This window comes from Sinohyriopsis cumingii, chromosome 2, assembly GCF_028554795.1.
Source record: "Sinohyriopsis cumingii isolate HCF-2022 chromosome 2, ASM2855479v2, whole genome shotgun sequence".
NCBI lineage: Eukaryota > Metazoa > Mollusca > Bivalvia > Unionida > Unionidae > Sinohyriopsis > Sinohyriopsis cumingii.
In genome coordinates, this window is record NC_142962.1 from 26093080 (window position 1) to 26120654 (window position 27575).

A 27575-nucleotide genomic window follows, 5' to 3' on the forward strand; every position below is an offset into this window, starting at 1 on the left:
ACTTATTACAAGAACTGTGTCCCATGGATTGTGGTCGACGTATGGTGTGTGTCTTAGTGACTTCCTTTCTGGGATTTCGTTTACTAGACGATTCCTTGTAGACTCTTTACGAACAGTGCCTACAAAGACATCATGGTGGTTCCCTTAAATGTGCACGAGACTCATTCTGTTCAAAGCTTTACGATTTCATTTCGATACATCTCACTCTCTACTACATGAAGAAAAGATTCGTAAAACTTTAGTGACTTTAGATGCTTAAGACGTGTGTAGCTTGTTGGTTAAACGAACACTAAAAGGTTGTACATGATAGAAACATCTACATTGGAACACAAGTGGTAGCTGACCAGAATTTGAAACAACGTGTGTGACGGATAAAGAGAGAAAAATGATATTTGTCGTATTTGTTTATTTGCTTCTTGTTTGTTTTAGCTGTATGTATGTATGTATGTATGTATGTATGTATGTATGTATGTATGTATGTATGTATGTGTGTATGTATGTATGTGATGTGTGTGTGTGTGGTTGTGTTGTATATATATATATATATATATATATATATATATATATATATATATATATATATATATATATATATATATATATATATATATATATATATATATATATATATATCCTTGGCATCCGTCCGTCTACGGGAGACGATGGCGTAGCTCCAAAGCACGCTTTTGCTTATCCTTCTTTCTAGCTCTCTTTTCAGCTTGTTTTATTCTTCTCTCTTCCTCTGCGTTTTGAACTCCCTGCCTGACAGCTAGACGCCAGCTGGAACGGTTGTTTGCACAGCTCTCCCAGTCGTTGACATTGATGTTTGCCGTCTTCATATCCTTCTTGCAAACATCTTTGTAGCGCAGATGTGGTCGTCCAGATGGTCGTGCACCTTCTGCTAACTCCCCATATAACAGGTCCTTGGGAATGCGACCTGGGTCCATTCTCTTGACATGGCCAAGCCAGCGAAGGCGCCTCTCGCTGAGAATGGAGAATATGCTGTTCATGTTGGCGCGTTCTAGAACCTCTGTGTTGGGTACTTTGTCCTTCCACTGGATGTGCAGAATGCGCCGCAGACATCTCAGGTGGAAGCTGCTGAGTTTCCTCTCGTGTCTTGCATAGGTGGTCCATGTTTCGCTGCTGTAGAGAAGTGAGCTGAGCACGCAGGCTTGGTAGACACACAGTTTGGTCTTCTCTGTGAGGTTGGGGTTGTTCCAGACCCTCTGGTTAAGTCTGGCCATCACTGCTCCTGCCTTGGCAATCTTGCCGCTCACCTCAGAATCAATGGAGAGTGAGCTGGAGATGTTAGACCCTAGGTATGTGAAGTTCTCGACAACTTCCAAGTTGTACCCATCGATGGTGACAGAGGGAGGGGAGTCTGTGTCCTGTGCCATGACATTCGTTTTCTTCAGACTGATGGTCAGTCCACATTCCTTACATGCATGGGAGAGGCGGCATATCAGCTGCTGAAGTCCATCTTCCGTGTGTGATGTCAAGGCTGCATCGTCGGCAAAGAGCAATTCACGGATGAGTACCTCTGTGACTTTAGTGTTAGCACGGAGACGGGCGATGTTGAACAGCTTGCCGTCAGCTCTGGTATGGATGTACACTCCCTCGCTGCAGTCCTTGAATGCGTACTGGAGAAGCATGGAGAAGAAGATGGCAAAGAGCGTTGGCGCAAGGACACAGCCTTGTTTGACTCCGCTGATGACTGGGAATGCTTCAGATGTTGCGCCATTGAAGCACACTGTGCTGTGCATGTTCTCGTGGAACGACATAATGACAGCAACCAGACGTGGGGGGCAGCCGATCTTCTGCAGGAGTCTGAAGAGTCCACTGGAGAAGCATGGAGTCCACTCCGACTAACCAGGTCAAACGCCTTCGTCAGGTCTATGAAGGCAATGTAGAGGGGCATCTGCTCCTCCTGCAGCTATATATATATATATATATATATATATATATATATATATATATATATATATATATATATATATATATATCTGTGTGTGTGTGTGTGTGTGTGTGTGTGTGATTTGGATTTTTAACGTAACTTTAATAAGTGTTCAGTCATATCGCTACGATGTCTGCAGTGTGGTAGTTTATAGTGATGTCTAGCACTGAGGCATCATGCTGCAGACATGTAGCATGATGTCCCATCCAGTCACATTATCCTGACACCAGGTCAACCAGTCCCAACACTAATCTCAATGCTGAGCGTCAAGCGATCCAGCTCAGTACCATTCTTGTGCAAGTCTTTGGTATGACTCGGCCGAGGATGGAACCCACGACCTCCCGCATCCGAGGCGGACGCTCTAACCACTAGGCCACCGTAGCGGTCCCATTACGTGATAGGAATGTAACTAGTGATATAAAATGCTTACCAATAGAAATACAAGATGATATCTACAAGTTTCATTACAAATCAAGGAGAGAGGAGAAGTCCAAGCTAGTGAATAAAGATGATCTTGGTCAAGAGTTGCATAGGAGAAAGGTAGATCAAGTGAACAAACATATTCGATTCATATTTGTTAGAACTTTCTTTTGGAGCCTATACTTGTCAAGAACAGATTTGACATCTCAACAACGGCATGATATTCTCTCCCGGTTACCTATTGAATTTCCCGGTGAAATTTGTAGATACATTATATTCTTTGAAGATCTACTTCAACGTGCGCGTAATGAAATAGAAGCAGAATGAGGCTGAGTATTTGTTTTGTGGAGAAGATGAAGTAGAAGTTAGAATTTGAGGTTCATTCAGTAACTGTATCTGGGTTTAACAGTATCGTTTGTGATGTGAAGTTGAGTGAATCTAAAGGGTTTTAAATTGAGATGTGGAAGAGAAAAGACATCGAAAGTGTATGGCTTTACAAGTGGCTAAGAGTATACATGGAAAGGAAATATGCAGACTTTGCACGGATAAACGTGATGAATATAGGAATGATTCATATGATTTGCATAAGGACTCTGAAGTAAGGAGAGATAATGGTGTACATGGGATATGGGAGTTTATAAAATTAAACGTACTGAGTAATGAGAAATGTGTAAAGTACTTTGCACTGGGATATACAGATGAATATGTACATAACTTGTAAATATTTTTGTTACATGTCCAGTTGTTACGTATTAAATGGATAACGCAGAGACCAAAGCACAGGTCGTAGAGCTCATTTATGTAATTGAATAAATGTTTTATACCCATACAAGTTAAATTTCCTTTTGGAGTCACTACTCTTTTTTGAGTATTTCTGTGAAATATCTGTCTGTTTCTGTGTCTTTCTATCTTCTGTCACTTGGAAGTTGACATCCCATAAATACAAAACCTAACACGAAAGAGAAAGGTTGCAAGAAAAGAAGAGAAAAAAACAAATAGTTGGTGTCATCAAGTGTGCCAGAGAAGACGGTACTGTGTCGTTAGGACACGTATGTACTTCGAAAACCACGCTACTAGACTACGATATCTCATTCTCTCTGTCACTTTTACTTTTCGTTGACCACGATGTCTGCCAACCCTGATTTTTATCGCGTCCGCGCTTGAACCATATAACGCGAGTCAGTCTCAGATCTGACTATCCATTGTTGACTCATCCTTCTATGAAGATGTGTTCAAGATTAGCCGAGCTAAAAGAAGCTTAAATGAATTTACATCGTTTCAGGCACAGCCTGATACCGAAGCCTGAAGAGATAGAGAATTTCAGAATGTTGAAAGCGATCGAAGACCTGATAGAAGAACTCATAAGAGAGGAAATCAAAAAGGAGAAAGAAGAATGAACGAAAAATTACAGACTTCAGAAGCAAAGAGAGCAGAGAGAACAGCAGCAGCAGCAACCAGACAGAGGATTTGTCGACTGCCGTATAGACACCAAAGAGTTCTTCTCTTTTCGAAGAAGTAGACCCTATCCTGTGCGAAAGACTGCCGCCAGACGGGGACGCAATCTTAGACGATACAAGACTGCAATAATTTCCTGTCCACAAAAAGTGTCCTTTTCAGGCCTACCCCAATAGTCTAGAAAAGAGATAATAGTTCAATTGCCAATATATTATTTTGTGTGTCTATAAGCACTTCGTTTCTTTGTTTTATGTCCAAAAAATAGAAGTGTGTCTATCAACACTTCCTTTCCCTGACTTGTCAAATAGTCAGTGTGTTTTTGTTTGTAGTTTGTGATTGTAGGTAAGAAGTAAGTGTTTCTTTTAGGTCCGCACTTTCCATATTTATTTTGGTAATGATATGGGTCTTGCAAGTTTTGGTATCAGGGTTATGTTTTCCTTCACGTCCGTGCTTGACAAAGAAAGGGAAGCGCTCGTCAGTCTGGATACCCATCGTTGATTCATCAACTTGAAAAATGAGTAGAATTGCAAAACTCTTGGAACTATAGCTGCACTTGGAGTATACCAGGCGCATACTATATGAACTGGCCATGGAGTCCATAGCAGAAAGTGCTAGGATAGAGGAGAAGGAAGAAGAGAGAAAGAAGAAGAGAAGGAAAACAAAAGAACGATCCTGCCTCACCTCATACTGACACCTCTGTGTGAGGTCAAGCCAGGGGTGAGGACGCATCCGCCACTACAACCAACACCACAACCAGCACCACAACCACAACAACGTCAGCTACATCTACCAGTACCAGTGCCAGAGATAAGGAGACATCATCATCCCCGACTGCAAAATAGAAGACAGAGGGAAGTCTTCCCTATCCCACAAAGTTAAGACTGGGATGCTGAGGCCACTAAACCAACCTTTCCGCTCCCAAGAACAAATGTAATTTGGGAGCAGGACTGCAGTAGACGTTGTGTGTGTGGGGCCAGGCCTGGGAGATGTCAGCAATAAGCAAGTATATCTGAAGCTATAAAAAAAAAAAAAAACAGCACTTCTCAGGACAAACCAAATCTCTAGAAAATAAACTATTCAATTTGCCTATTGGCGTGAATGTGAAGTAGTGTGATTATAAACACTCACTCCTTTACTGATGTGTCTGTGTGTGTGAGTGTGTGTGTGTGTGTGTGTGTGTGTGTGTGTGTGTGTGTGTTAGCGTACGATTGTGTGGATAATATATTTGGGTTTGTGTGCGTGCGCGTACGTTGTGTGGATGGTATATTTGGGTTTGTTTTTTATTCTTCCCTCTGTAGTGTGTGTGCGTGTGTTTGTGTGTGCATGCGTTCGCGTTCGATTGTGTGGATAGTAGATTTTGACGTATTTATGCGTTCGTGCACATTGTGTGGATAGTATATTTGGGTTTGATTTTACTTCTTCCTTCTATGGTGTGTGTGTGTGTGTGTGTGTGTGTGCGCGCGCGATCGCGTTCGTTGTGTGGATAGTATATATGGGTTTGGATTTGTTTTATCTTATTACCTGGGGGGGGGGGCGCATTCGCCTCCGTTTGTGTGGATAGTAGATATTGGGTTGTTTTCTTTTATTCCTTCACGTGTGTGGATAGTATATTTTGGGGTCTGTTTTTTCTTCTTCCCTCTGTGTGGAGTGTGTATGTGTTTGTGTGTTCGCGTACGTTTGTGTGGATAGTAGATTTTGTGGTTTGCATGCGTTCGCGTACGTTTTGTGAAAGTATATTTGGGTTTGTTTATTCTTCTTCCCTCTGTGGTGTGAGTGTGTGTGTGTGTGTGTGTGTGTGTGTGTGTGCGCGCGCGTTCGCGTACTTTGACGCTGTACAGTTCCAATATTCCCCATGTTCAATTCCCCTTGAGGCTATATCGTCCTAGGATGATCTGAAAAGTCTTGAGGCTATATCGTCGGGGGGGGGGGGGCTGTAATTTATTTTCTTTTGAGGCTATATTGTCCCCATTAACTACTGTCCATGCATATTAAAGCGAACTTTGCATCAGATTGGCTGAACTTGTGAACAATGTAGAAGCCATATTTCTCAACAAATACTGATCGTTATTCCTGTATAAGCTTATATCATCAAGATCTCGAAAGAGTCTTATTGTGAGCATCATTCATGCATATTAATGAGATGATGTTGTGTCTAGTTTGCTGAGTTTGTCACTAATCTAGAAGTCTTAATTTCTCATCCGATTTTTTTCATATCATATATGGTATGTTGGATTATTGTCCATAACTCATTACCACGTGCAATATATATTGCTAAAAAATATAATTTCCCATTCAAATAAAGTAACTTAATTATATATATATATATATATATATATATATATATATATATATATATATATATATATATATATATATACATATATATATATATATATATATTACTTGAAAACAAAGACTGACCCAAGCAAACATGTCGACCTTGTTGCTAAAGAAACTCTCGTTTGATTTGAAATACCATCAAGTTGACAGTATTTGGGATCCCCTGGCATGAATCAGAATTTTAAATCAGTGAATGAAATGACTAAATTTTTTTGTTTCATATATATCTAAGCCTTCTGTTTATAAAGTCGGTGGGGACGGGGTACAAACAAACAGGATGGTGTGAGAATACAATAGGGTCGATTCGTGTGTGTGTGTGTGTGTTTGTGTGTGTGTGTCTGTCTGTTCGTAATTTGGATTTTGAACGTAGCTTTAACCATTTTTACAGGGATATCGCTACGATGTCTAGCACTGGGGCATCATGCCACAGACATGTAGCATGATGTCCCACCCAGTCCTAAACACTAACATCATAATGCTGAACGCCTGGCGAGGCAGCTGCTAGTACCATCTTTGTAAGTCTTTGGTATGACTCGGTCGGAGTTCCAACCCGCGACTTCCCGCATCCGAGGCAGACGATCTAACCTCTATGCCACCGGAACGATCCAGAAGGATTGATTCAAACATGAGCCCGTTTCTTCTCCCTATACAACGCATGGAGGAAAGAGGGTACTAATCTTTTACAACAAATATCTCATTATGTGATTCTATATCATTAATTGGCTAATTTATGTCTTTTTCTAGTTTTCCGATAGTTCATAAGAGAATTTGTTTGAATGACTTGAGTCGTAGCCGATAAAAATAAAGAAAACGAATACAGTAAGACCAAGAGTGCGCGAATAATCACTATCCAGTTATCGTGCGTGAGCTCTGAAACTTGGAATTATTTCCCTTTAATTACTAGTGGCTCATTGTGTGATGTCCACAAACAACAGTTGTTTTGAGTGTGTTCTGTGTTGTCATATTTTTAATTTTAGTCATATTTTTTTTATTATCAGAAACATGTGTCCCCTTCATGGCTGTGATTTGCATTAATTAAATTACGTGTATTGCCATTTGTATATTTCCCTAAACTAGAGTCATTTTTCTTCAAAATATAACGTATCAAGTGTCCATTTTCGATCAACATGAAGCGAGAATGATAGGAGTTACGAGAAACACTACTCTCTCTCTCTCTCTCAACAAACCCTTCTTCCATTCTTAAATACAAAGTTTAGCCATCCACCTATGTTTTTTTTAAACTTCAATTTAACATTTTTAATTTCATGCATATGAATGAAAAACAAACCTATTTGGAAATCAGCTATGTGTATTTTTGCGTAAAGATATCTTCACGAGTTGCTCTACTATTAAACGTACATGGCAGCATGGGTAGGAAGTAAACAAGTTTCATCTGTCACTCAAACAATAGTTGCTTGTCGTCTGCTCTTTTTATACGATAACCATTTTTATTTCGGACATAACTGAAAATGGGTATCTCTACAACAGAGACTACGAGTAAATATTTGGTAATTTGTGAAAACGTACGAATAAGTACTTGGTAAATTACGAAAATTTGGACAAGATTTCGTGTATTTGATTTAATATACAATGAGAAAATGTTTACGAAACATATTTGTTGCAAAAGGTGCTGGGGTAGAGTCTTAAAAAGAAGTCAGAAGTCAAAGATGAAAAAGGACGCTCAACAGCAATATCTTTACAGATGTATTTCCTCTTTAGTATAGGCAAAACTGTTACATATGTAGGTTATATACAAAAGAAGTGAAAAGCATGCGAATATTTTCTTGTATGTGTGAATTGGTTCATATGGAAGTATTAAGACACCATAGTCATCACTAAATACTTATATGGTATACGTGATATAGACAACGTCTTTTACGTCAACGAAACTAGTTACGGATAGCCACGTGTTGCCATAACTGCATAGAGGTCACAGATTTGCAGAATTAGGTTATTATATTGTGGCAACATGTCGTTAACACAACATAAATATATAAATTTTGTATCATGTCTGCATAATTATGTCCTCACGTTACAATCGGTAACACATTTTTTGACGTAAAAGACATCGTCTTCGTCATGTGTGTTATAAAATTACGTTGCCATGACGATGTCAGCATAATACTTCCTTAGATCGCGTATTTAAACATGATTTTAAACTTTTAAGATGTCTAAATACTACTTAGCTTGCATTGCTCTTCCTTTTGCTGTTTCACAGAACATTAAAAGTTCCTGTACAAAATCTGCTTTAAAAACAATAAAAGGGTGAATTCTCCGTTATCTTTTTATACAATTTTTTAGAAGATTAAGGCGCATCACAGGAAAATTCTTTTATTTTCTTTATCGTAATAATTTATTATTTTAAAAACGTGTTGCTGTGGGTAGCGCCCATTGTAAACTGGGTGCAAGGACATAAATAGTAACAAAAAAAAAATAAAATAAGTTACAAATACGTTAATCTCAAGATGTAGTTTTCGACGTTGTTTATTCATGTTATTTTCACCTATTTGTTCGGACGAAAGAAACAATCATTTTACTTTCTACTCCGTTTGTCACACACATACATACATACATACATATATATATATATATATATATATATATATATATATATATATATATATATATATATATATATATATATATATATATATATATATATATATATTTCCATACTCCGATTTCTGATCAGTGTAATATGTTTTAAAGATGTTACAAAATTAAACATTTCCATTGTGTTCTTCTTTGGATATGCAATTCGAGGTTGATTTAAACAATTGCCCAGAACATTTTTTTCTGATGGAATAAAAGTGAAACGTCCAAAAATATTATTAAGAAGAATTAAAAAAATCAACCCGCTAATTTATAAATCTAATATTATCATTTAAACTGACAAAGATTCAAACATGATTTGAAGAAAAAGGCATCTCCCACACAGTTAAGACTATTACTTATGTTTTCAAAAAAATCTCCTTTTTAAATTCCGAGATGAATTATCGTACGGATGCGAGAAAACTGGGGGCTCCTGTTTTGCATTATTAAAATGAGTTATTATTTTAGCTTAGGAAAGAAAACCATTAGACTGTAAACAATTTGTTTGATGTTGTTAAAAGTGAAGTAAAGTCTTGTGTTTACTTGAAAATGCACGACAACGTTCAAAATCTCAACTGCAGACTTTTTCCTTCATTTTCGTGTAGACGTTAAATAAAATTTGCTTAATTGAATATATATATATATATATATATATATATATATATATATATATATATATATATATATATATATATATATACGTACTGCTATGGTAACTTTCAAAGTAGTTTTCGTATAGAAAATACTATATATTCCGTGACAGATTTAGGTAACTCTGAGACACGGGTTTCAGAAACGTAACGTAGTCGCTAAGCAATGCAGTATGAACAGAAATACGGTGTTGTGTGGGATGTTAATTTATATCTATCAATGTGTATACTGTTCAGACTTTCAAGGTACTGGGTGGGGGACTGAGGTAGACATTTGAGACAATGCGAGAACTGTGTACTTTTTAGACCATTTCAAAGTTTACATCTTCATTATCAATATTAGTATTTTGGGGATAGACTCCAAACATGTAACTCTCTCAAAGTGTCCGACCTGTAATTTTCTGCTGACCGTAATTAGAAGAGCCCTATCATATTTACAGCATACCGTATGAGTACATGTAGCTTAATCATTCTTACTTTGAAAATGACACCATTTATCCTAGAGGCACGGTAGGGAATTCTGTATTTCCCTTGGTAGCCCCATTTTTCCAGAATTGCATAAGACTGATTTGCTGATATTCACAATGTGCCGGAACATACATAATCTTGCGACACTGAAGCCTATTTTTATTCATCGGATAAAAAAAAGAACTATTCCCTATCGATTTTCTCAAAATCAGTTTATTCAAAATCTAAGTCTTTTTTTCTTCGGTCATTTTTAATACTGAAACGATTTGGTGCCGGTTTGAGATATACCCTTTGAAGAACCAGATTTTGTGAACGCTTGTAAGAAAATAGTCGTTTACTTAGCATCTCACACCCACCCTCTTGAAAGTAGGTCATCTCTCTTTTCCCATAGGTCTAATCGACCGGTATATACCAATTACAGTCATTACAAGTAAGCATATGTACAATACGTTGCACAGGGCGAGTTTGACTTTACTGGGAATTTTCTTTTATAGGGATTGGTCACCCCCAACCCTCATAATCCATCTGTCCTTTGCTTGACCCCTTACACGATTCACTGATTTCACTGTACATTAAAAAAACAAAAAAACAACAATAGACCAAAAAAAACAAAATGTCTGTTCAGTGAGTAGCACTGATATCCGACGTATACAGTAGTCGTATAGAAGATACTAAGGGCCACACAGCGATATTTTTATCTTTTGTTGAATAGTGTCATGCACCTACATGCATCGAGTTGGTTCAGAAGTTAAGCAGTATCAAGTAGCAAATGAAAAAGCAGATCCAACATAATCGATGAGGTCACCCAATGTCCTTGTATGAGTGATTTACTAATTGGTGTATGTCAAATCTATAACGATTAGTTTATTCCTAACGTCAGGCCCAACTTTCGTATATCTACACATCGCTTTTTTAATAATTGGGAATGATGGAAAGTAGCATGTATAATCACAAGGTTACACGTATAAGCACAGACAGGCCGCTGTAGGGAGATGGGTGGGTGTGAGATATTAAAAAGCGATATGTACAGATGGAAGAAAAAAATGCACATTTGAGCGAAAGTCTTGCACGTGTTCAAGTTCCCCTATTATCACTGAGTATTTTGCATAACGTGTAATTAATGATTCTTGACATTTTCCGCCCTCAAACTGGAATCGAATGCTTTCATTATAATTTGTACCACTACCCCACCCTCTGTTACGACCCACCCCCTCCCCCATGATTCACTAAGTCATCGTAATCTAAATCGATCTCTGAACACAATCGACAAAACTGGGCAACTCGCAGTCGATCATGAACATACGAACAATACAAATTTGCACCCACAAACGACCCGATTAGTTAACTGCTTGTAGAAAGACAGGCGTTGGAAATGATGGGTGGGTGTGAGACTTTAAAGTGCATTGTGTGTTTGTCCATACAAGTATATTAAAGAACGATCTCATTCACAATGAGTTTCCTTTTCATGATAATTTGTTTAAAGCTTCATTGATGGTGGCAGGATTTTAATTTTTTCTGTTTGTTGACGGTATTGGTTCCTAAATTACAACTTATCAAATTTATGTTTGACCCTCACCCCTACCTTTTTTTCTTTTAATGTAAACGTTATCTCATACCGTTTCTATCAACCTTAAATCGATTTGATTGTCAGAATCGAAGTGGTATTCGAAACGGGATAGCTAAACACATGCGATTTTCTTCCTGTTAAGATCTGCTTTATTTTTATTATTATTATTGTTACTGATATTGCACACCCGCCCTGTAGTTTCAGGGTCAGAAAGGACTATAATCTGTTTTCGCCAACTATAGCTTGAGGCCAGTTTAGGGGTATACATGTACACTGCTGCCAGTACCATTTTGGACAGGAGTATACATTGACTGGGAGTATTGGTGTATAAAAAGTGTTGCTTGTTGTCGGATCATTTGAAATAAGTGCATACAGACGTTATAATAATCTTAATTCGTTTCACAACACCGTGTTTCACAAGTGGATGCGTATTTAAAAAAAAAAAATCTTGATTACAAATTAGTGCAAAGATATAATGTTCCGGTACTATGAGTTGGCAGCACCAACTGCGACGGAAAACCATTGTTCAGAGGAATCCATTTTTTAGATATCTCAAAACCGCACTTTAAATATTTCTTTTTTTTTTGTTCGTATTTAACATATATAAAAAAATTAAGCGTTTACTGTTAATTTAAGAGGCGCCCGCAAAATTATTTTCAGGGCGGGGGCAAAGATGTAGTGGTCAGCTATTAAATTTTACGGCCAAAACATACTGAGAGGTGGGGTGTGTGTGCTCTCCATCCTTCGCCCTTATGTGCGGTCGCCCATGGTTAATCTTTTTTTTTATGACACTTAATGCTACTTAGCGTGAATGTTATTATATAGGAGAGGCAGTACGCACTGAAGATGCATTTTATTTTAGGTCCTGATCGGTAAATTACGTACCGATGGCGGGAGGTGGGCTATGTAAAACTCACAGTCTTTGTTTCTTTTCTCTCAAGTTTAGGTTTTCATTATATCAATGGGTGTATCTCTTATTTTTACATTTCTTAGATCAGTCCTTGAACGAGCGCGTGCAATTGCTGATGCACACCCATTAATAATTCGTGGTTTAGCTGTTGTTGTTATGGGTTTAGCGCTTTTTTTCAGCACATGATAGGCTACCGCGGCCAGTTTAACTGGTGGAAGAACCCGGGAAGAACCACAGACCCACGGAAAAAACGGAAAGCTACTTGGTGCAAGGAACACTTTTATGCACAAATTTAAAGTTGCATACTCCTGCCTAATGTAAAAATTCATTTAAAAAAATACATGACTGAGGTCACAAATGTCTATATTTTTTAAATAAGTATAATAAAGCCAGACATAGCTTGACCCGACAAGTCAGTGGGAATTCATAGAATAAAAAGTTGTTTCACCCCCACCGGCAAATTTATATATGCATTTATTGTATGTCTTAAGGAACATTTATGAATAAACGTGATGCTCACAGTGCAAATACAGGCCCTTACCCTGTGTGATAATTTTGAAAAACTTCGTGTACTTGATAGCTTGATGCAATTCCAGATAGTTGTCATTCAGGCAGTTTTTTAAATAGATATTCTACTTGGCATGAACCACCGTGTCTACTGTTATAAATGGCTAGCTCTGCTTCCTAGCTAACTAGTAGTATTTCACTGGCTACATACTGTGTAGTGACTACATGAGGTGAACATACCTCACATCATTTTCAAGAACAGCACATGCTGGAAAGACCAATTTCACAAATATGTCCATATCTGTATTTATTACACAATAATGGCTCAAAAGGTTACTCCAAAGCCTTAAGGTAAGCAGGGGACAATTTACGAAACTGTTCCCTGCTAACCATGCTTTCTCAAATATCATGATGGCTGCGCCCGAGACGTGTATCCACGCAGAAAGAAGAGAGATGACAGTGATCTGTAAAGGCGAGTGCTTTAGACACATCGGCCGCCCGGGACCTCTACAATGGTTTCCTCTGGACTCAGTTTTCTCGACCCTAAGCCAGCATAAGGGCCGCAGCGAGTAGTTACTAGATGCTAGAACTTGTGTGTACTTATATAAAATTTTTAATTAAAGGTTTTGTTTGCTTGATTTAAAAAAAAAATCGGGTCATATTTGCTTATAATAGAGAGCATCCACTTTGACTATATTAAATTCATGTTTCATAGAAATGCTTGCTACTTTTTACTGTCTACAAGTCTGTGCACTCCAGAAAGATCTTCTGCAGTAGCATACTATGGGTAAATGGCACCCGCGGCGGCAATGATGGCCCAAAAGGGGTTTTGGATCCCAAGACCACTGCCGCCCTTGGCAACCAAAGACATAAAAATGGTACTAGCAGTCGCCTCGCTAAGCGCTCAGCATTAAGAGGTTAGTGTTAGAGCTGGTCAGCCTGGTGTCTGGATATTTTGACTGGGTGGGGCATCATGCTACATGTCATCGGCATGATGACCCAGTGCTAGACATAACTATAAGCTGACACACTACAGACATCTAGAGATATGACTAAAATTGTTAAAGCTACGTTCAAAACACACACACACACACACACACACACACACTACGCGGTCAACATTTCCAACACGTAAGCTTGTTTCCTACATGGCGAACTTCATCAACCACATGCTAGCATTTATGGAATGAAAATTACTTTCGAATTAAAAAGTTCTTCATGCTACACAAAAGATTTGTAACAATATATATATTTTCCTTTTAAACGCAACTATGTGAAATCCTCGAAAATTTTAATTTCTATTGCGTTTCCAACTAAATGTACTTACATGTATTTGGCGGCTTGATTACACCAGAGTATAGCCTCCTATAGTATTTGCAGACCCTCTGGTTTGTTTGTAAACCCCCCCCCCCACTAATTTTATAAAACGTAAAGCATCAAGGATATATATATATATATATATATATATATATATATATATATATATATATGCACAAAACGTAGTAATTCCGTTCATTGATTTATAATTTTTAACCTGATTGACGCCAAGGGGTCCCTAAAACGATCAAATTAAAAGTTTTTCATGGCCAATGGAAGCTCCTGATGTAAACAAAGTCAGACTGCTCGCCGTCCATTACTGGTTTCTAGCATAGTCTATTTTAGAAAGAAAAACTGTGCCATCTGCGTCCAGTATTTGCAATATCTAGTTAAAATATTTCTAAAACAAACTAACAGATAAATAATAAGAAATTTTATATACATGTCTTTAAAGAGATGTAAATCCCAAATATACAGAATTATTTAGATTGTCAAAGACGGTGAACTACGTCACATCTGTTGCTTATAAATATAGACTGGCCCAAAGAAATATGGCGACCATGTTTTTAAAGAAACTCACCTTTGATTTAAAACGCCAAGAAGTTGACAGTGCTATGACCCCTTTCGTTGTAGTTTGTTGTTATTAGTATTTAGAATGTGTTGTATCTTGTGCTGAAAAATGGGTTAAACCCTGCAACAACAACAAAGACTGTTGTTCGATAGTAAAACATTGAAGACGTACGAGTTTTAGCGAGTAACTACCATGGTAGCAGAAAGCCAATGTCGTAATATTGCAACGTTGAACGAACGCATCGGATTAGAGATATAAGATATAGAACGTATGCAACATACCTAAAATGGTTTACTTCCATAAAAATCCTCCTACAACCCCAAATGTTTTGCAGATTGGCGCCATATGGTACACGTCAAATAAATGCTTACATAAAAACAACGCCAAATGCTCTCTCTCTCTCTCTCTCTCTCTCTCTCTTATAAAATAAACAAAACCAACACGAATATCACACACACTTTTAAAACTTTTTTCTCCGTCGCTTGCCTTTTTTTATTGTGGTCATTCACGCTAGAAAACGGTCCGTATTGAAACAAAGGATATTATAAATTTAAATGTAATTCATTGTTTACATCGAATGGCGCAGCGTGAAACAAAATGTAAACTGTACAAATGAAAAACGTTAAGGAAATTTAGTTATTAATCAGTTTATAATTAGGGGACAGAAAAAAGTCGAATAATATCTCATATTTTTGAAACAAATACGTACTAATGAGGCAAAATTGATGTTCTTTGTATTCAATACAAAAAGGGAAAAAGTGAAACTCAACTTAAAACATGTCGACTACACAAGTTTTGGAGAAATGTGGTATATTTTACAGCTTGTGACTGGCGGTCAAATATTTTTTGTCAAAATATCAATGGTAATGTCCCTCTGTGCTTATTTTGAACACGTATTCCTTGTCTTATTGTATTATGGCATGCGTACACGACTGAACCACTGCTCAAAAACAGAATGGGTTGATGGAAAAAGCATCTGGTTTCTGTGCATTTTCGTAAGATGCATCAGTAGCATGGCGTAGAAGAGTGTCTAGAGTAACTTTGTTAGGTATCTTTTTGTAACCTAAAGTTAGATAAATAAATAAATATCCCGTGGAAACTTTTTGGGGGTGGGTAGGGGTGGAATGACTTGCCGAATTCCGATTTTAGTTGGGAATAAAGGGTCAATTTGATACAGACTTATTAATAATAAAAAAAAATGGTACATACAGCTGCCTCGCTAGGCGCTCACCATTAAGAAATTAGTGTTAGGAATGGCCGGCCTGATGTCAGAATAATGTCACTGGGTGGGACATGGCATGCTACGTGTCTGCGGCATGATGCCACAGTGCTAGAAATCACTATAAACTGCCACACTGCAAACATCGTAGCGATATGACTGAAAAATTGTTAAAACTACGTTAAAAATACAAATCACATACACACATACACATACACACAGAGTCAGTTTGTTTCAGATTTTATATAATAAGGCATTCTTTGACATCAGTTAAATATTTCTGACTTCATAAATCGAAATCTATTTTCCTCTGTGCAACTTATTTCAGCTATCTCGAGCCTTTAAGAAAGTGTCTTGAAAATACAATATTTTGTATTAAACAGTGATTAACAAGCTTAACTGCACCCATGGTGTAAAAAGTCGACCAGTTGGGATAATTCGAGTAATGATCAAGCAGTTTAGATTAAAGCAATGATGTAAGCAGATTGGCTGGAATTTAATAATACGAATTAGAAACAAGCAGCTGAGATCATTAAAGTCGAACATTCGAGATAACCACGTTTTACTTTAGCAGCTGTCTAATTACTCGAGTGTAGATTAAAGTTATAAACTTTGTAGAACTTAAAAAAAAAAATTTTTTTGTTTTACTCGCAAAAGGGAGGGTATATGCGTTTGTCTCATCCATTTATATATACATTTAAAAAAAAAAATCGTTCTACTTTGTAGGTTGCAAAATAGCATCAAGTCAGCAACATAAGTCGACAAAACTGCATGTGATTTATTTTGATTTCAATATCTTTATGTGTATCAACATTGTTATCTTGTTTTGACTTTTATAATTAATATATATCCAGTTATTGTTCCAATAATACCTGTTGTGTGCACCGAATGGATTGAAATCGATTGATCATAAATGCTGAGTACAATAACGATAGTTTTAGAGCAAATTTTGTCCCAAAAGGGAAAGATATTTTGTTTCGGAAACGAAATCGCAACTGACTAGTAAAATTAGAAAGAAAAATAAATAAAAAGATGATTTCCTTGCGGATAAAGAGGGGGACAGAAAAAATACTAATTTACAGGACTTTTACGTTTCGAAAAATCTAAAATAAATAATTCAAAATATATTAATATTTACTGATGCGAAAGATTGTTATATGTTTTAGCTAGATGATCTACTGTAGAATTTTTTATATGTAAAATTTAAGAAGTGAAGTAGAAGTTGTTTTGTATATTTGTTAAGAGCGAAATCTGCTGAGATTAATGATTAAAAATTAGTCGTATTACTTATTGTTAGGTTTATGTAAACATAAAATAAGATTTATTTTTATGATGATCGACTGAATATATTGTAAAATAGATTTGTCTTAGATGAACATATCATGTTTAGCATATATAAAATATGGATATAAAAAATAAAAATAAAAAATAAAATTTAACAGCTTTTAAATTTCTTTTCTCTGTACAAAAAATTACGAACTTAGATACTTGGGATCTGAAAAGTTGTTGTTCTGAAGAAAATGGTGTTGTGTCTTTCGATAGGGTTGTTCTTGCATCTGTTTATTACGTGTGCCAAACATAAAGGGGTATTGTGAGTTTTATATTCATAAATATGTATTTTTGGTACGAAATACAGCAGAATGTATAACCATGGGCTACGGTCGTACTTATTTCCTCTGTCTATCACGGGTCAATAGTTCATCTAAACAGATTAATTTAGATTGATTAAAAAGATCCCGCTGGAGCCTCGCTGTTAGTTACTTTTACTAAAGGAAACGGGGAAACAAATATGTAAATTAATTCTGTATTCCACGAAGATTTCAACATTGGTGGGATTAACAGTTTCGTCTTGAAACGTCTGGTTTCTATTTCTGTATCCCATTCAATGTAAATTTATTCAAGAATAGCCAGGAACAAAAAGGTGACTATTGTTTGGTCTTCATTAGATACCGTAAATACTCCAAAACTTTTTTGAAGAAAAGAGAATTTTTTTTTTATGTAGTAGATGAAATTTAATAAATCTGGATAGATATGAGTTAATTTCAGGGGCGCCAGAGGGATAGTTAATGATGTATATTTGGGGCCCATTGCAGGGTAATTGTAAACTTTTTGATAGGTACTGTTTGGTAGGTACCATACCGACCCAGGGCAACAGCTGTCACGCATTCCAGAACTATTTTCTTGCGCATGCAGACAGGTGCAATGTACCTTGACGTCACGAGTTGCTTAGATACTAACTTTTTCCCTTCTTAGGCGGATGAGTACAGCATTTTCGTTCCGAGAGAAGAAAAGATTTTGGGGGTGGGGGAAAGCCATCTGAGGTACCCACAGGGAATTTATTGAGTTCGACTATGTGTTATAAACACACTTAAAATAATTTTCTGTTTTTGTTATATTTTTTACAAAATCAATTTGTCTTTGTGCCCTTTCGCAAGAAAAAAAGTTTTGTTTGTCGTTTAAAATGAAGATTACTGAAATTTAGTGAAAATGTGAAATGGTTAAAAAGAGTGGTAAATTTCATGAATTACACTCATTTATTTAGTAATTGGACATTATGCATGAAAATATTGTAAAAAATGCTGCAAGCAGACACCTTGGACCCCTAGGTAATTTTAAGGCATCACCAAAGTGAGTATTGAAATCAAAACCGAACGCTGCCGAAGGACGAATGACGTCACCTTCAAAAGAGGAGGAAGACAGAAAGCACAGAGAAATGGCGACTCCATGATCTGTCGTATGGGGGTGACTGGACTGGACTCTATGATAAGCCATATCTGGATATGCTTCAAAGTTTTCAATATTCCTACATATGTAACATTATAACTTAGTGATTCTTTTGGACTTTTCAAAAATGGCGGCAAATATGTATAGAGTTGGAGGTAAGTATAATTTTCATACAAGCGTGTGCACGGACAGACCTTATTTTTCTTACGCGGATTGATATTCATAAAATATTCGTATTTATTGCTTAAATCAGTGTGTAAATCCATATTACTTTTCCTTGCTGTAATTCTCGTATCAAGAACATAGGATGGAGATGATATGTACGGTGAAAAAGAACTCTTTTACAACTTAAATGTTATTTTTAACTGTGGTGCCTCAAATAGGTGTGATGAGGTCATAATGAGATCTGAATTTTTAAACGTACATTTCTCAGATTTTCAGCAGCTATAATAAACTAGTACACTAAAAGCTTTTAAGTAAATGTCGCATACATCATATTTACCCAGAGATTATATATGAATTTTGTCAGAGAGGACCCACAACGACATTCTTGGGACTATATTTTGTGAGGCCTTGCATGCGGCATTGGGTACACAAAGACTTATTTTTTCTTTCCTTCCTTCCAGACTATGTCTTCTTTGAAACGTCATCTACTGCCCCATACCAGATCAGACGCATCGAGGAACTAAATAAAGTGAGTAACTATATCATTTGTATACTTTTTTTTAAAAGCGTTCTTTTTATTGAAGGTACTGTTTTCATAGAAATGCCGGTTCGCGGGGCGCCTTTGGGGAGTTTATCAATTACTGATATCCACATAAGTAAACAACGCGTTTGATTACACGGCTTGTTCAATGGCGGCTGAGTCTCAATCAATAACTGATCAACCCTACTGTCACATCTTTTTCAGACACCAAACGGAAATGTGGAAGCAAAGGTCATGTGTTTTTATCGAAGACGTGATATTTCAAGTTCCCTCACTTTGTTGGCAGATAAACATCAAAGTAAGTTTTTAAGAATGAAAGAAGTGACACAGGGAAGAATGAAAGTCACGTGGGGGGGTGCGCCATGATGCATTATTCACATGCAGGCTACAAATAATGCCCCATACTGGAAGGAGTGACCCCTAAATGGTCCTTATAAACAAAGCCACGTGTATTTGTTGAGCAATCGTATGGTTCTCAATGCTTAGGTCGAAAATAGTGCGGGCTGTACCTGTTATTTGATTGGTGGATCAGAATTCATTCATAGTGCTTTTACTATTTTAATACAAAATGTGCAGTTTCGGATTTATTTCCCATTTGTTTTTAGTTGTTAATTAATAAGGGCATATTCTCATATAATAAAAGCTTCAAATCCATAAGATATTTGTAGTAGTTTTTTGGGGGAAACACTAATATTGCTCATACATTTTCCTCAAATATTCCTTGCACTTCCACTTCATCATTTGAAGTCTCTTAATTTTAATTGCAGCTTTGGTATATTTTAAAGATAGGTGTATGAAGAATAATTGTGTAATTTACTGACAAATTCATCACTTTCAGACATTTGTTAGATTGATTATTTACAAAATGGATGTACAGAGTTTCTGGTTTCATGGATATTAAGTCATCATCACAGTGCATCATCAGATTGGTGACATCTTAATAGATTTTTGAAATTTTCCGCTCAACCATGTAAATCTCTTTCCAAACTATTCCCAAGCTAATGTAGTATGTTCATTTATAATCATTTAATTATTAATTGCACTTTTAACACCTTGGCTATTTCATGCCAAAGATATGGTATCTAAGTGATACAACAAAGCAGCCAGACTGGGTTGGCTTGAGCAGGTATTGAACCCGTTACCCTTGAATTACGAGTGATGCGCTACCAGTTGAGCATCTGTGGCTGCCAGTTAGTTCTCATTAGCATATATCTGTCCAGACTTGCTTGTCAGTTACAGCTAGCAACAGTCAATAGAGATTTGTAATTTGTAGAAGAAACAAAATCAACAGATTTTTTTCATGAGTTGTAACCTTGGTTAAGCACGTGCCTTCATTTCTTATTTTAGAGAAAAGTGTAAGCACCATGATTATCACAATGATATCATAAAATGGTGGTGATGTCGTGATATCACTTTTGTGGATATGATAACTATACTGTAACAAAGCTTAGGTACTCAGAGACACTTTCTTCATCTTGTGGAGGCTATTTATTATTTTCTCTGAAAAAATGACAAAGTAATGAATAGAAATTTTAAAGTTTGTATAAATGAGCAGAGGTGAATTAAAAATAGTAATTGTATGTAGATAGTGTTAGGTACTTATATAAGTTTTTCAAAAATGTAAGTTCTGCTATTTTGATATAATTATACCTGATGTTTCATAGACTTTGAATTTTATAGTATTGTTTCTTTTATAATTTTAGCATCAGAAGATACGAGTAAGTTCTTTTTCTAGAGGCTTGTGTGCTGTTTAATATCTGGTTATGGTATAGATTAACAAAATTTTGCCTTGCGAGTGTTTTTGGTTTATTTTTTGGAAAGTGTAGTGCTAAATAGATTTAAAATAAATATAAATAATGGGAAAAAAATGGGTGGGCACGGAGCATGCTGTGTTGTCAGTTTTGTGATGTATGGTTATTTAGCGATTTGTCCAGCTTTTAGTTATTACTTGTCTTGCAATAGCTACACTTGTTTATCTACATGCTTTTTCACTTTCTTTAAGAATTGCAAACTTTTTTTTAATCTCCACAGTTTGAAAATGAATAAGGAACTCTGATTCTACAAGTCCATGTGTAATTTAGAGTAGGATGCACATTTGCAGGGATTGCAGTAATTTTGAGAAGAAAAAAAAAGAACAGTGGGTGAAAATCATGCATGATATTTGAAAGTTCTTGAGATTCTTTAAAATACTGTTGTCGATAGCCAGTCAAAGCCCATTTCACCCTTCATGAATATAGTGGTAATTAACCCATAAAAAGATTGCAATGTTGTGGTAATATTTGAAGCAAAAAACTTATTAATTAACTTGGAATGTATACACATGTAAACAGCTTAGTTCAGTTTTAATGCCTATAACCATTTGCAGAACAGGTATCCATATAAATGAACATACCTGTGTGTATCTGTGATGCAGGAACTACCTATTCCAGTTAAATGATATATTTCCATGCCTCTGCCTGTTTCCAGAGAGACTGAGCAGAAAATGAGGAAGCTATATGACGTGCTTGGCCAAATGGTCGCAAACATCAAAAATATAAGATTAGTATATGGACTTCTACAATGGATAAATGTGTATCAGCCATTAGTCACATGACATGAGGCTCTAACTGTACTTATATATATTTTCTGTCTCTTTCGGTCCTAATGTTGCCAGCTATAATCTTTGATCTGAACTTGGAAACATCTACCTGTTTGGCTTATTAAGCAACTGACGGCAGTTACAATGTATATGCTGCATCTCACTCAGCTTGTTGTTGTTTTACTTGCTTTTTATTTACTGCTTATTACAACAGGATTCATTATGTAAGTTATGTCTCTTGAATATATTTGATGGATAAGGTAAAACGTTGGAAAATTGTTGCAAAATGTGTGGGAATATATCATTTAATTTGAATGAAAAACTCCTTTGTCACCGACAGCAATGTGCATGTTCATTTTCAAGTTGACCAATCATGTAAATATTTAAAAGAATAAACTAAACAAAGCTTTTTACACCTAGAAACATTGCAGCCTTACTGCAGTTGCATAGTTTACAGTTTTCTTTTGCCACACTGATGCCAAGTGAATGAGATTTTATTGTCAGTGGTGCAAAAATATGCCCTGGATTGAAACCTAATGTAGAATCAGCCTGTTTTAAATCTATTGAAACTTGAACTATTTGCAATATATATGCATATTTATTTGAATGAAATTGATATCATTCTGCTACATGGCTGGTAAAAAAGTGTTCAAAGGAAGCCATGGAAAATGCATATTTGCAGAATGTGGGGATAATAAGGAAAGTAAGCAAAAATTTTCTTTTGTACTAATACACCAGTTAAAATCGACAAATAAAATAAACAGTTTAGAAAATATATTGGCATATCTACCACTATCGTTTGTGTTTTCTGCAGAAGATAGTATATACAGTACAGCTCACTTGATTTTTAATACCTCATTCATCACTGTGGGGGACGTAACCACTTCCACTTTCGATAAATACTTAGAAACGTCCACCACACCTTAGGAGGCATGTCAGTGGCAACTCCACTGTGGAGGACCTGGTTGACATTACTGATTTACATAAGAACAGCCAGAGAATGAAGACCACCCATGGAAAGACATGAAGTGAGTTACAATCAGATATCATTAAAAAATATCTGTGATCTTCATTTTGAGTGTATATTTGGACAATTAAAAAATCATTTCATAAGTCTTGTACATTCAGTATATGTTCAGAAAAGGTTGATTAAGTTCTTTTGCAGCAAGCTTACACTTTAATTTATTCAAAGAAATCTGATCAAACTTTTGTACTGAGATCCACGATGTTGAGCATTTCTCTTGAACATTGACTACTGTTTAAATATGAGGAGTAATCATATGAGGTATGAATGGTAAAATCCCAGATATCAGATGCTTCTGTTTAAAAAAACAAACAAATCGGAAACGCTAAATCAGGACTGTTCCAGTGGCCTATTGGTTAGAGCCTCTGTCTCAGATGCATGAGGTTGCGGGTTCGAACACCGGTCAAGTCATACCAGAGACTTACAAAATGGTATTAGCAACAGCCTCAATTTGATTTCATCATTAAGAGGTTAGTGTTATGGCTGGTTGGTCAGGTGTCAGGATAATGCCATTGGGTGGGACATCATGCTACATGCCTGTTGCATGATACCCCAGTGCTAGACATCACCATAAACTGTCACACTGTAGACATCATAGCGATATGACTGAAAAATTGTTAAAGCTTCATTAAAAATCCAAAACACATAAAACACTAAATCTACACTTAGATACAAACCATGTGTTTAGTCATCAAGCTGTAATAGCATGGTCACGAGTCAGAATATGCATATAAACTATAAACTAGTTAAATTCTGACAGCATGCATGCAGTAAGGGACTGGTCATGTTATTAATGGGGTTTGGTTGTTCTTTCTGACTCCGAGCATTTTTGTTCTTTTGTTCATCTCACGATATCTCTCATTTAAAAAAAAGAAAAGCATTTAAAAAAGAATAGCATAATGTCCTTTTAATACTACAGAGCACAAGACAATAGTTTTCAAGCATCCCCTCCCCCCATAGAAAATTAAATGGTCTCTCCCTAATAAAGACTTGATGTTCTGCAGCAATGAAGGCTTTGGCCTATGTCAGCACTGTTGTAAATTATCAGGATCAAATTATGTCAGTTTCAGATTGGGAAAGATGTGTTTTTATCACACAAAACTACATGATTTGGTGCTTTGTGCTTAATGGCTCCAGTTATGGTCCTGTCATTAACAACGGAGGTTTGATAATTGTTCCTAATTAATCTGAGCTCGACTTGCTGTTGAAATGTTTGATAATATGAAAAATTGTCGCATATTAAATGTTCAAAGATTTTTAGGGCATTCTGCTTAGATGTTTCCCATGTATCCTATTATGTTCTCATTTCTGATAGGAGAAATATATTTAAAAAAACTTACTGCCATTATGGAAAAAAATTATCATATGGAAATGATGCCTGTAACCTAATTGCAATGAAGATGAAATATCTTGTAATTTGATGTATGTATTTGTTAAAGTATACAGTTTCATGTTTGTAACTTTCGCAGCTTTTTGCTATTGAACAGAACTCCACCCCCCCCCCAGCAATTTCTAATGTTAAGTGCAACTGATTACGATAATTTGCACACGTAATTTGGATTCCATATTTTATGGGAGATAGTGAGAGAATCAGATTAAAACAAAATATAAATATATACAGTACATGATTAATTTAAATCTATGTAATTAATGCGGAGATCATATCAAAAAGAAAAATATAGAATACATAAGTCTTGTGCTCTGTATAAAGTAAAAGACTCGTGATTTTATGACGGTTGACACTGCCATAAATTTATACATCTTCATCAAAGTACATGGAATTGCCAAATAATTATGTTTAATTTTTAGTTAGCAATGAAAATTGAAAAGTAAACAGTCTCTTAGAACTCCATATTGTTAACATCATATTGAAAGAATTGAGATATTTTGATAAGTTGGCATGTACACTACTGTTGGAAATGTGATTTAAGAATAAATTGTTATTTAAGTTGCTGCATTTGGTTGCCATAAGTGTATGACAGGCTTCATCTACCCATTTGTGTTAGATTACGTAGGAGTAGTATGCTCATCCCGGTTCAGGTAAGTTCTCATCTTTGCTAGCCAAGGTTCCGATACGATAACCCTATCTACACCTTGGTGGCTCAAATAGATGTAATGATGGTTTGTCTTAGTGACATCTGTTGGATTTCATGAGTTGCCTCCATTAGTAAGGCCAACTAACCAGTAGCATGGTGCATTGTACCTCGGCTGAAAATTGTGGAGGCAATTGACCAGAAAAGGATACGTTGTAAGTTGAACATTGAAAGTATGACTGCTTACCAGATTGAAGACATTACAGGTCTATTTGAGTGAAAGTTATTTGTGCAAACATGGACTGGCAGTGGAAAATTTATAATTTTTCAATCCATTCAAGTTGTATGCTCCCCTTGTCTCAATCATGATGGAACAGCATTCAAATTTGAACCACTTAATTTTGATTAGATGTGGTGGCTTGCCACCGCATACATTGAAATTCACAGAAACGATACACCAATGTGTAGATAGGGCTATCACATCGGAACCTTGGTTAGTGAAGATGGTTAAGTTCTGAGATTTTGTATTGATGGATTTCTTCTGTTGGTAATGTGTTCAAGTGTTGAATTTTAAAAGTCAGGAATTAATTTTGATACACAGTAATTTTACAGCAAGAGAGCCAAACGATAAGTGGTGTAGGTTAAAATCTTTGTTGTTTGGTTCAAAACCATTGTGCAGTTTAAACAACTAATCTTATTTTGAGCTCTATCTCTCACTTCTATTACAAATAATCTTTACATAGTTGATGTGACTGATACAACAAATGGAAAACAAAAAAACAGATGAATGCAAACATATGATACTAGCTCTTTTCATTAGTTCAGAAGTTCTTCTTTCTATTTCATGATTTTTTAAAAATGGGAATGAAGCAGTGGAATATCCTGTGGGTATAGAGCAGGTGCTTGATTACAATTACGAGTACATGTTGTTTGTCATAGATGATTACGGTTACACTTTATTCAGAAACCATGATTGTGATGCTTGTTGTTTTTTTTGTTCTGGGAAGATGTCATGTTGTGTAAATGAAAAAGAAACAATTTTCACTTGTTTTTTGGCCATCTGAAATTATCTATTCCTTGTTGTAATAGTCAGCATTCACTGTCTTTTATTTATGGAATCTTTTATTATTTTTGCAATTATTAAGAATATAATTAGTAATTTTAGGGTTGTTATTTATTATCATGAGTACACAATGCATTTACACTGACAATAAAGGATGATTATAATTTAAGAACTTCTGAAATCAATTATTATGATTACAGCTCACACTGTTATTGATTACAGTGAATTAAGGTATAGAGTATGATTGAACATTATGCTCATTCAATTATAAAAGAACATTTTTCAGTTGATTAATGCATGTCAGTATCAAAGAATATTAACCTGTCGATTTCTTGTTGTAGTAGGTTATAGTTTGCACATGAAGATCTATTTTCAAAACATGAACCTACATGTGACCGCACTGGTGGCCTAGTGGTAAGAGCATCCATCTCGGATGCGGGAGGTTGTGGGTTTGATTCCTGGCTGAGTCATGTCAAATGCTTATAAAAATGGCACTAACAGCTGCCTCGCTTGGTGCTCAGCATTAAGAGGTTAATGTTGGGACTGGTCGGCCTGGTGTTAGGACAATGTGACTGGGTGGGACATCAAGCTACATGTCTGTGGCATGATGCCCCAGTACTAGACATCACTATAAACTGTCACACTGCAGACATTGTAGCGATATGACCGAAAAATTGGTTAAGCTGCATTAAAAATTCAAATCACACATGCACTGAACCTACATGTACAAAGGATGACTTTTTCTGACCATTTGTGAAGGACAAAAATGATAATACAAAATAGTACAGTTTAAATTTAGAAAAGCTGTAAAATCCCTTTTATGCACACATACGCACACACAACACACACACACACATGAGACATACATTTTTGTAGTGCTCCTGTTCAGAGAGCTATTATAAAGTGCATAAATGCATCTTTTCCTCACAACATATAGAAATTCAATGTGTGAATGAACTTAGAAGTAAACTTTTCTTTGCTGGAACAGTCCAGTCAGTTAGCTTTTAGGAATAATTTTTTATTTTGCATGTTTCATGCAGCAAATATGTTTTCTCAAATTTTAATTACCTTCTGTAATTCTCTGATTGGATGTTGTATATTAAATTAAGTTGCCGTGTTAATATTATCTTGACACATTAACCCCTGGAGGTTTTTGCCTGAAAATCGAGTAGGAAACACATTTTGAAAGCTATTTCTGAATAGACTCGAAAAACCAAATCCCGAGTCATCTTTCAATAACATACTACCTAGTTGTGTTAGAAACATTGTTTTTCGTTGGCTGTTTGACTCGCGCATGAGCAGAAGGGTAAAAGTTGGATTTTTTTTTTTCTCTTTTGCTAAATGGAGCCATTATTTTCGTATGGAGACCACTCTTTATTCCAAATGCCCATCTTATCCTACTTTTTGCAAAGGCTCATCTGTCTGTTTGCAGTTCATACCTGTTTACCTTAGATCTGAGACCAAAAAGTCTAAAATC

The 27575-nt window shown here is 36.1% G+C and overlaps 1 protein-coding gene across 6 annotated transcripts in view; it reads left to right on the forward strand.

The window, feature by feature from the left end:
• Positions 1-18649: 18649 nt before the first annotated feature.
• LOC149804502 (metastasis-associated protein MTA3-like) overlaps positions 18650-27575 on the forward strand; it is a 56875-nt gene continuing 47949 nt past the window's right edge. For 4 of the 6 annotated variants that reach the window (XM_089940718.1, XM_089940731.1, XM_089940740.1 and 1 more), the window contains exons 1-4: positions 18650-18849; positions 19321-19388; positions 19605-19698; positions 21104-21118. In XM_089940718.1, the coding sequence (XP_089796844.1) occupies positions 18822-18849; positions 19321-19388; positions 19605-19698; positions 21104-21118 (205 nt within the window). In that variant the 5' untranslated portion in view covers positions 18650-18821. The remainder of the gene's footprint in view (positions 18850-19320; positions 19389-19604; positions 19699-21103; positions 21119-27575) is intronic. The other 2 variants (XM_089940719.1, XM_089940722.1) reach the window with 1 other exon arrangement.